Source organism: Anticarsia gemmatalis, chromosome 9 (assembly GCF_050436995.1).
Source record: "Anticarsia gemmatalis isolate Benzon Research Colony breed Stoneville strain chromosome 9, ilAntGemm2 primary, whole genome shotgun sequence".
NCBI lineage: Eukaryota > Metazoa > Arthropoda > Insecta > Lepidoptera > Erebidae > Anticarsia > Anticarsia gemmatalis.
This window is the reverse complement of record NC_134753.1, coordinates 6,874,660-6,885,955: the sequence shown is the minus strand read 5'-3', so window position 1 is coordinate 6,885,955 and position 11,296 is coordinate 6,874,660. Positions and strand designations below refer to the sequence as shown.

Below are 11,296 nucleotides of genomic sequence, written 5' to 3'. Positions count from 1 at the left end.
GTATAAAACTGTAAATGATATTGTACTTTATTGAATAGAATATAAGTTTATTACAATTATATTATGCACCATAAATTATTATTAGATAATATATGATACCCGTAAAATAAATTATGTTGATAAAATATTGTAAAAAATATATAGCATATCTTCTTTGAATTGTATATAAATGTTTTGATTTAATCAAACACTTCTTTCGTGGAGTTTCATTCTAAAAACGCCTTTTTGTTGAAAATAAAACAATTATATCATAACAGTAAAAGCACATTTTATTTTGAACAAAATAAATGCACATCCACCATTATTGCAGAATAACAAAATTATCAAATTGGCAAACTGTTTGTGCTTCGTAAAATTATAGCAAGTTTTAATATCTTAATATAATGTTTATTAACAATAACTTATTACACATTGACATTAACTCTGCCCATAGACTGAATGGCCTCTACAGTAGACAAGTCTTCATAGTCATCATCTGAAGGTTTCACTTCTTTTGGTTTCTCTTCCTCCTTCTTTGGTTCACTTCGCGGGAATTCCAATTTGCTCCATGAGCCAGGCTCACCCTTTTTTAACTTTATTTCAATCTTTGTGGACAACATTGAAGCAGTGCTTCTTTCAATGTTTATTACCTGAAAAAGTAAGTGATAATAAAAGATTATATAAAGATATTGATAGCAGAAATGAATATATTATCACTTGTTCTAATGGTGGAGGAAAACAGTGATGAAACCATATATGCTTAAAAATATATTAACACATTTCTTAAGGATATGCAAAGACCCTCTTGGACAGTGTGCTGGACTCAAAGCCTTACCCCCCCATTTCAGGAAGACACCCTTGCCCAGCAGTTGGACAGTAATGGATAAAAAAATATTAATATGCATATGAGTGATTCATAGTAATGATTAATTTGTACTTACACCTCTAAGCTCTAGGTCTAACTCAAATGATGCATCTCCCTCTTCTCTGAATACTAACTTAGTGTTAAGTCTTATAGGATTCAACTTGACAAAACTCATGTTCGGATCATACTTTTTGGCATATACACTAACAATCACATAGTCAGGTGTCTGATGCCAATCCCAGCGACATTTCACTGTACCAGCCGGAGGTGCCTGGAAACAAACATAACACAAAAATTATTTCAAAATCTAGAGCAACTCTTTAATTTACTTGATATTAATTAGCTAAGAAATTACAATAATAACAAATTCAACAATATTGTAGTACAATGAGAAAAGTATATAAAAGTAATTATTACCTCTTTTTTCCATTTGTGTGTGCCTGATGTGCAACCTGGTTGGCTAAGGAAAGTGTTAAAGTCTGTGGTTCTCTTCTGACAACATGACCAGAACTTAAGACCTTCATGAAAGACTGGATAACCAGGGTGGTAAGTGCATATACTGTTGTTTGAATCTGGACCATCATAGGAAACTTGACATCCACCATTTTTACATGATGTTCCCACAGTTATATTGCTGAAAACAAGAAACATTATTAATACTTATTATTTACCATCTGACCTGCGCAACTTCAAGAATGGGTCATATTTTTTCCCTGTTTTTGTAACATTTTTTCCTAGTTCTCTGCTCCTGTTGGTTGTAGTGTGATGTTATACATATAGATTATAGCCTTCTTCAATAAATAGGCAAATGGATTGCATTGCAGATCATTTTTCAGATTTATAAGGAAAAATACTCAATGACTTGTGTCATAAGATTTGAATAAAAGCAAGGTCCAAAACCACCAGAATTATTTTATGATTTAGTTTTTTTTTCAATATATTAATAAAGTTAATACATACCCATCATCAGCAGCAGTGGTTTTTTGTGATGTGTTCTGTACAGACTGTTTTAGTGCTTCAGCAACTGTTGGTTTCAGTGTTACCATTGGTGTGTCAAATGGTGGTCTTGTCAACTGTGGACCAACTACAGGTGCTCTCACTTCTATCACTTCTTTCTTATCCAACTCCTTGTCTAAAGCCTTTTTCTCAGGCTCAGGAGGTTTCTGAAGAAAAATATATTACAATATTATTGGTGCTCGAAATATGTATAGAATAATTACATTATTATAATCCTATTACTTACTTCATTAGAATGCTTTGACATAGTGCACCCTTTAATATTGAGAAATTCAGTAAAATCAACACTCTTTTTATTACAGCATGACCATCCTTTGTAAGCGTCGTGAAATATCGGCGCCCCGGGGTGGTGACGACATTCATCTGTGGATAACAAGACTGACATAACTGAAATAGATCTATTGGATACTATAAGTGCGTAAATCCCATAAAACTAAGTAGTGAGAAGCCCTATTCTTGTCCCTGGGTCACGGTTATGGAAAAGTCTAGAAATTTCACGTACCTTTGTCGTTATTGTTTGGGTCAAATAGTTGACCACATCCACGATTATAGCACTGGACAAGATCTTTATTCTCAGGCATTTTTATTCAGAATTATAGATCAACAGATCGTCAAAACGTGCAAGAAATCAACGAGATATTTTTACACGAACGAACAGCGATCAGCGCACCCGTAGTAAAGTGAATGACAACAAGACTGATTGACATACTTGACATTGTCAATTTTGACAAAAATGACAAGTGTTATAAGAACCAGAGTGAACCAGTGAATGAATGTAATAAAATAATATTGCTACTGAGAGTTGAGACAGACAGTAAAACATTAACCTAGTAAAGCATGGACAATGCGATGCTTAGGTTAATTTTAGCTTCAAATGAAATGTGTAATAAGTAATACCTGATGATGATTCACCATTCATAATGTTAGGCGAGCCTATTGCCTATTTTGTATACTTTGCGTGTGAGACATTTAAAATATCGCGGAAACTAATATTTTTTTTATTAGTCAATTGTGTGTCTCATTGCTGAGCAGCAGCTTTATCTTTCTCCTTCCAAATCTCCTTACTCTGTGCTACTTTCCGAAACAAAAAATTAAGGATGTTGTTCTGATAAAACAATAACCATCATAATGAGAACGGACAAATATTCTTCGCAATTTTGAGCTCGAATCCAAAAAGAATCAAAATAAAATTATTTAAGTAATGCAATTAAGGCACATCCATTTGTTTACCCCTCATGGATGACAAATCTTGTACAGATAATAAAAAGTCTTATAATCGATGGATATGAACAATGGCGCTAGTTTATACATAGGAATATTGGAGTAAAGTAAAAGCATTTTAAAATAATACAAAATTATTAGTCAACCGAATACACTGTCCAGATTTTATTACATATCACATTTTTATAGATACCAATAGAATTCTTAAAAATATAGAATATTTGCGGACCCTTCCAAGTGCTTAATTAGAACCAGTATTTAAAACGGAACGTTGTGAAAAACTATTGATAATAATAATCTATGGCAAGTACTTTGCAGTGTGGGCGTACGTACGAAAGTATCACGAATAATCAATCAATTCCGAAAGAAAAATTGGGAAAATTATTTTTTGTATCATACATTTTGTTTTGTCTATTTTACTCATGTAGTCCTACAACAATCAATAATGATTTAGCAGTGTAACAATAATGGTGGTTCCACTACGTTTTGTAAAACATTAACAATGTTTATTTTTATTTATATCACCAATATTTATTTCTACATCTATTGATTTGTTCAAAAATGTGCAACAAAGTGTAAAAGTGCTAGTTTCATACTGTGAAAATGAATCTAATGCGCAAATTGCGTGGGGCGACTACTTCGGCATCTTCCGAGACTGCCGAGGCTTCCAACTCGTCGTCTCACGTTCAACTTGGCCTCATGCATCTAAAAAAACTCTTCGCTGAGTATACACATCCACCACAACCCCTCACGGACGCTGAAAAAGATGATAAGTTGTACAATATGCTACCTCTCTTTTGTAAGGTAAGGTATTGTTTTTAAAACCATTGTACTTATTGTGTCCCTGATTTTCTTATGACTAATAAATTTACAGATATAAATCTGTACTCAGAAAAATATATATTAGCATTTGTAATCTTTATTCTCTTAAAGCTACTTATATTAGTGACCAATACAGTCATGTAATTGGTAATTTTTTTTCATTTATATCTCTGTCATTGGTGTATTATTATCTTCTGCCAAGTTTCCTAGCCATAATGTGAGGAAAAAACCAATTAATGACTAGCTACTTAGTCTTCATATCTTTCATTTTCTAAGGGCCAGTTTCAAGGCTTTTATATAAACATTCCATGAACTATCCAGTGGATAAAGGGACAGTTAACAATGAATAGATCTGCCAAATTTTCTACTGATAAGCTAACCAACACTTATTCACAAGGGGAAAACCATATGCTATCAGAGTCTATCTTATCCTAGGTACCACAATGTTGTTGCATTCTCAATGTCAACATATCATTAGTCTAGCCTTTCTTCCAAACCATGTTGGAGTCAACATATAATTTTAATAAGAAAGGCGTTTATTTGATCTCCAGTCCTGAGTCAATATCTGAGATATCCAAAATCACTTTTCCTATACAGTAAGAACTTATCAGTCAGTGTACTGTATAGTGTTCTAAGCACCTTGCTATTTTTTTAGAAATATGACTTCTTAGTTATATAATAATTATAGATTTGAGATATCCATTCCACTATTTTTTAAATCATAGATATTCTCCTTTTCCTAAGTATAATTTAATTTAATAGGTATTTGGCACAAGTCCATCCAGTGAAATGAATGAAAAATTTTGGGACATCTTATCATTCTGTCAGCAAGTGTCAAAGCTTATGGTGTCAGAAATACGAAAGAGGGCCAGTAACCAAAGCACAGAGGCCGCCAGCTGTGCCATTGCAAAATTCCTTGAAATAGAAAATTCCGAGGAATCAAGCAACGGATGGATGTTATTATCTACATTAAATCTATTGGCCGCTGGTGACCAATCTTTAATACAGGTATTTATGTAACTGAAATTGCAATACTTAATCAATTGTGTTTGTTTTGAAAATCCTGTCTTCACTAAGACTTTTGTAATATCTCTGATTACTAAACATACTATTGCAGCTGACTGTTAATGTATTTCCTTACTTTACTTCTAAAATCGTCAATGGTTTCATCACAATCATAATAAAGAACAGGAAAACTATTACTGTTTAATTAACTTTGCTAACATGATTTTTATTTTATTATTCATTTTCCTGTATATATTTTATTAATTGAATCTTTATTTTATAATTAAAATATTTGTATGTTCATCTGATTTTCTACAATTACAGTTCATTTCAGTTCAAGGCCCTTTTTAATATTATAAAAGTGTTACAATAGTGCTGTATTTGAATGTTGGTTTGTAGGTCATGACCACTGCATCAATACCTTCAACACTAGTGAAGTGTTTGTACCTGTTCTTTGATCTGCCTGAAATACCTGAGTCTGAGGCAGATGTACAAGATGGTAACAGTGATTTCACACCTAGAGAAAGAAGAATATTATTACAGAAAATATTTGTACAGGTATATTTTGTACTACAGTCATCCTTACAATCAAATAAGAATCTTGTTGGATTAAACCATTATTTCTGATTTATAACAAAACAAGTGTATGCGTAAATAATTCATATACACAAGACATTATATACTAGGTTTAAAAAAACCTAGCATGTCTGACAAGCACATAATTATTTTATTGCTTTCTAGGTACTTGTGAGGCTGTGTAGTCATCCATTCCCATGTGAGGAGTTGGCTAGAAAAGATGATCTCAGTTTATTGTTCTCTGCAATTACATCATGGTGTGCTCCCCATAATATTATGTGGAGGAAGTCAGCGGCTGAAGTACTCATGACATTATCAAGACATGGATTGACACAATCAGTTGTACAATACATACATAGTAAGTTGGCTTGTTATCAGTATGAGGCATAATCTCTATTGCTGTACACAAATTAGCTGTTATCTTGTTTACACACTCATTTATATAATTATACTGCTAATTCAATAGGTCAAGCTTGTATTATTGGTATTAATCTCCATATTACTTGCAGATAAAGGATGTGTAGCCTTGTGTATAGAAAATATGCAAAGGATACCAGAATTGACACCTCTTGAGGTAATTATTATAGTATGAGTACATATTGTTAGCATGTACTGATTATTGAGAATTGTTAATGAATCTAATTAATGACTTTATGATATGTTTGATCTCACAGGTAGTTGAAATGTTTGTGGCCGTCTTCTGTTTCTTAAAGGACTCAAGTGAAGTTAGTCAATTATTACTGGATGATTTCCGTTCTTGTCAAGGCTACTTATTTCTATCTGAATTCCTTCTAAAGTAAGTTTCACATCATATTCTCAATATTAACAATGATTGCATGTGCATGTTGGTTAACAGTTTACTGTATGTTTAGCATGTCATAGCTGCACATACAGGGGCCGAAACAGGTCAGTAAAGTCAGTAAAAGTCAGTATTTTTGGACCTGGTCAGTAAAAGTCAGTATTTTCGAAAATCGGTCAGTATAGTCAGTATTTTTCCAAACTCAACGATATTTTTTTGGTTTTCCTTAGCTGTTGGCCAATCTTACATTCTCGATTTGCCCAGTAATGATATCAGAGGGCTGCTTTGGATGCTCGATATTATGTGGATGATCTACGTAATATATGTATACATCCATTACAGCATCACATGACTTCAATAGAATAGCAAATTAAAATTTACTATTTTTTTTAAATCAATAGTATAAAGTGAAAATTTTTTAGCGCCGTTGCGCACTTTTCTGTAATTTTTAAAAACTTCTAAACTCGCGTCCGGACACGTGACCTGATCGAAAATTCGTAAGACCTGATTGAAAATTCGTAAGACCTGATTGAAAATTCGTAAGACCTGATTAAAAATTCGTAAGTCCTGATTGAAAATTCGTAAGACCTGATTGAAAATTCGTAAGACCTGATTGAAAATTCGTAAGTCCTGATTGAAAATTCGTAAGACCTGATTGAAAATTCGTAAGACCTGATTAAAAATTCGTAAGACCAGATCGAAAACTTTACTAACAATAGAAAAAGCTCTTTAACACAATAAAAAGGCGGTGCTGGTTGACTATGGGGATGATGGAGACCAATAACCGAAAATAATCTTTTTAACCGACATCTAAAAAGGATTTTGTCTTCTCAATTCGACTGTATTTTTTTTTTATTTCACACCGTTCACCTGAAAAATGGTTTAGAAATGGTCTGTATTTGGTCAGTATTTTTGAATTTTTGGTCAGTAAAATCAGTATTTTTGACCTCGGAACTTGTTTCGGCCCCTGCACATATTATTATTTTGTTTTTGTTATTTTTACCTACTTTTATTTTGTTTATCACAGACATGAGAGACAAGGTGTGCCCGATTATTTAACATCTGGGTAAGCACTGTTCACTGTAGTTATTCATATGTTTTACTTTATTTTTATTATTTTGTCTAGTGAATATTATTATTATTTTAATTCACTAGTAGTTTGTTTTTGTTACATTTCAGTACAATTGTATTACAATTATTATACTAACTTATTTGTTTCAAAAGATTGGAAGAAGAGCGTGTAAGTGGCACGGAAGCGCGCGCGGCCCTTCGTAATCTCGTGCTAATGATCTCATCGCTATGCGCGTGCGGCTTCTCTGAGCTGCGACCGACGCGCGCCAACACTGAACTCTTCCAACTTCAGGGCTTCGTGCTGCCCCAACCTTCCACACCTGGCCAGGCTGTCCGGAATGTTCAAGCTTTCCAGGTCAATATTAAAACAATTAACTTAGGAGCTCAAAATGGTCACATCACGACAACCTATCTGAATTCAATCTTATTTCACAGGTTTTACAGTCTGTCTTCATGAAGTCGAATTCACCAGCGTTATGCTGCACAATCCTAGATGCTATATCGAGTGTATATCACGCGGATAACGCCAACTACTTTATTCTTGAAAATCAAAATACTCTGAGTCAATTCTCTGAAAGAATATACACTAAAAACGCTGAGATACAAGAAAAGTTCTTTGAGCTGTTAGAGTTTATTGTATTTCAGTTGAATTTTGTACCGTGTAAAGAGTTAATTTCCTTGTCATTGTTGTTGAAGGCCAATAGATCGAGAACTTGTAGCATATTGTGTATGAAAACACTTTTGAACATATTGAAGTAAGTGTTTACTTAAACAAATGAGTAATGTTTGTTGTTTGATATATTTTTATAACACCTTTGTTATTCTTTCAGACACAACGCAATTTTTAAAGACGTATATAGGGAGGTTGGTATGTTAGAAGTCTTTGTAACTTGCCTTTCTCGTTATGCTGTATATTTAAAAGACAAACAGATATTAGAGGATGAAAATTCTAAAAGGGAGTCCATGGTTGTTGACACCGCTTCTCCTGAAAAAGTCCCGAATGAGTCTCCTAAAGCCCCAGAAAGGAAGAAAAGACAATCTTCTAGAACTGATTCATTAATAAAAGACCCTAATTTGGATACTGAGGAAGAAGAACTAGGTTCTTTAGTAATGGAAGGTTTAACAGCTTTACTTAATGGGAACTCAAACAATTGCAATGTATTTAGGGATTGTGGAGGCGCTAAGTGCGTCCATGGTATGGTTGTGTATGAATCGTGTAGGAGTAAAGCTTTAGGTAAGTGTATAATGAGTGTTCTAAAAAATAATGTTGTCCTTAGTCCTGAACATTTGTTACAGATTTTATGGATTGTGATCACAATGTCCGCATTGTATCATAATTCACAATGTGTGACTCACAGTTATCAGAATTTGACCTAAATTAGTAGTATTATACATATAATAATATACCACCATGTCACACTTGTGTCAATATTTGAAATTAATCTTCAATCCTGAAACAATCGTACACAACATTTTACCTAATATTATGCATTTAGTAAAATAATGTTGAATAATATTTTAGGTGTAATAAGGGAACTTATAGTGAGTGGGTCGGGCGAGGAAGACATGTCAGCGTTACTATGCGGCATGCACGCTGCGCCCAATGACGCTTTACGTTTGAAGCTGCACATACTCAAAGCACTATTGGCTTGTTTGAGAGACTCGCACCGCACTAGAACTATATTTAGAAAGGTATTATTTACAGATATTTTTTGTCAAATGTTAACACTGCCAAAGATCCCAAAAAAATATACAATTGTCAAGTCTTCTATAGAATGTTTTCAATATACATATTGTGTAAGTATTTCTACCATTTCACATTGTAAAGTTATTCTGTTTCTTTTACACAGGTCAGTGGTTTCGTATACGTAACGAGCGTACTCGTCTCGTTAGAAGGTAAACTGAAAGGAGAGATGATGGACAAAGACATGCTTCAGCTGATTCATATTGTATTCTACACTATCAGCACGGCAATGAGATTCGAACCCGCTAATGCAAAGTTTTTTCATCACGAGGTATATTATTAAACATAATCCTATTATGCTAAACATTTTTACTAATAAGATATAATAAATAATATATTGTGTTACAGATATGTATGACAACTCTATGTAAAACAATACGCCTTTTGGGCTGTTTTGTGGATGATACGGAATTACAAAATGATATCGAACCGGGAGACCCGGAGCTATATGAAGTCTTTCATGAAATATTTACAGGAAACATACTGGAGATGACGTAAATTTTATCACTTATTTTATATTATTTATTTAACTATGTTACATGGTTATATCATAACCTTTTGTTTCCAGTTACCCTGAGCAAGTGCCAGTAGTGTTTGTACACGCTTGTATAATCTTGAGATTGTTGTACGATGTTGCACTGGACTCGTTTGATAAACCAACGTTCTGTGGATCTCTTAATGTGAAGTCACCTAGTTTGACGCGACAAAGCTCTGCTATTAATGAAGTAAGTAACGACAAAATCACCCAAATCAAACTAATGTTATCTGTTCAACTGTAACTAGCATTAAATGGCATCATGGTTGGAACCTTAGGCCAAAATAACAACACCTAGAATGATCCATTGTGAGACTACAGAAAACGCTTCATTAGGTTTCCCCTTTTAATATTTTGTTTTATTCGTGTGCAGACAAAGCCAGCTGGTCGCACGGCTCCTCTCAACCTGTCGATGGGTAGCAACAACGGCGAGGCGTGGGTGATTCACTCCGGCGTCGTGATTGTCTTAGCCAAGCTGCTCCCCGCCTTACCGAGACCAGCGGAGCATGAGAACTATGCGAGAGCCATACGCGATTACTTGGCACATGTCCTTAAGAGTCTAGTTAGAAGGTATGATACATTTCACTGTACTACTTTTTTCTAATTGGTGTTCAACAACTGAATTAATTTTTATCTTCTTTTAAAAAGTGTTCCTTTTCAAGAATTGCAAAATTTGGTATCTTCGGAGGTCTTCCTTGCGTATAACATTTGTTTACAATCATCCCAAATAAGTTGTATGATTTACCAAATCGCATGAAAGTGCACCACACCATGCACTGAACAACTAAGGAAAAGCCTAATTGATATCTTAAAAGGCATCTTTAAAACCTCTCTCCCATGGTTGAATAGAAATAAATATGTCACTGATATGTGTGTTTGTTGTAGTGAGCGCAACCAGCAGGTGATGTGCCACGCGGGTCTGGCGGGCGTGGTGCTGCGCGTGATGGGCGCGGCGCTGCGGGCCGAGAGACACCCGCTGCACGCGCCCAACATGTACATGCTCGAGCGACTCGCCGCACACGCGCTCAGACCGGCTGAACTTAGGTACCTATTAACATTTCGATACCTACTGCATTATTGTTCATAAGGTTTAACTTTGCAAACTGATTTTGATTGACACTGAATTGTATTATTTTTAACAATAATAATTAACATTTGGTTTACGTCAATAAAGACGTGCCCCAAAAACAAAGTTAACGTTAAAACATTCTAAACCATGTAGCAAGAGAAATATCCTACTTTTACGGGAGTAGCCAGACGTAGTTTCGATTATTATCATTCATATGAATCTATATAAAATATAAAGCGCTTAGACGTTGAATGATTCCTATTTTTAAATACCTACGTAAAACAAACTGAATTCTCCGCGTATCACTTCCGTTAAAAGTAGTAATATCCATGAGGCCGTATGCAAATACAAGAGTCGCTCATAGATAACGCTACTGGATATTGTTAGCTAAACATGTAACTATTGGAGGTAATGTGCAAACTATTTGTCCTGCATTATCACTCAGTTATAACTAGTGCGATAATTGAACGATCCATGCGCACAGATAAGTGCTATAATCACGTGCTAATCGTATTGTTGTATACGTAGTTCTTTACGTAGTACGTTTTTGTTTATCATAACTATTCTTCCGACTTTTGGAGAACTTTAACTAT

The 11,296-nt window shown here is 34.3% G+C and overlaps 2 protein-coding genes across 2 annotated transcripts in view; one reads left to right on the top strand and one right to left on the bottom strand.

The window, feature by feature from the left end:
* Positions 1–251: 251 nt before the first annotated feature.
* mora (cysteine and histidine rich domain containing protein) lies at positions 252–2,563 on the bottom strand. Its single transcript, XM_076118437.1, has 6 exons — positions 2,364–2,563; positions 2,088–2,224; positions 1,805–2,007; positions 1,262–1,478; positions 921–1,115; positions 252–629 (listed from the first exon to the last, which is right to left on the bottom strand). Exons 1-6 carry the CDS (start codon positions 2,440–2,442, stop codon positions 405–407), a joined length of 1,056 nt encoding a protein of 351 aa, XP_075974552.1. The 5' UTR covers positions 2,443–2,563; the 3' UTR covers positions 252–404.
* Positions 2,564–3,394: 831 nt separating this feature from the next.
* Positions 3,395–11,296, top strand: part of bchs (WD repeat and FYVE domain containing 3 bchs) — a 31,359-nt gene continuing 23,457 nt past the window's right edge. Inside the window, exons 1-15 of the mRNA XM_076117909.1 lie at positions 3,395–3,886; positions 4,667–4,912; positions 5,309–5,467; positions 5,651–5,843; positions 5,995–6,059; positions 6,160–6,281; positions 7,509–7,710; positions 7,791–8,110; positions 8,186–8,589; positions 8,878–9,047; positions 9,206–9,370; positions 9,448–9,593; positions 9,668–9,824; positions 10,008–10,204; positions 10,520–10,678. Coding sequence (XP_075974024.1) covers positions 3,686–3,886; positions 4,667–4,912; positions 5,309–5,467; positions 5,651–5,843; positions 5,995–6,059; positions 6,160–6,281; positions 7,509–7,710; positions 7,791–8,110; positions 8,186–8,589; positions 8,878–9,047; positions 9,206–9,370; positions 9,448–9,593; positions 9,668–9,824; positions 10,008–10,204; positions 10,520–10,678 — 2,906 coding nt within the window. The 5' untranslated portion in view covers positions 3,395–3,685. The remainder of the gene's footprint in view (positions 3,887–4,666; positions 4,913–5,308; positions 5,468–5,650; positions 5,844–5,994; positions 6,060–6,159; positions 6,282–7,508; positions 7,711–7,790; positions 8,111–8,185; positions 8,590–8,877; positions 9,048–9,205; positions 9,371–9,447; positions 9,594–9,667; positions 9,825–10,007; positions 10,205–10,519; positions 10,679–11,296) is intronic.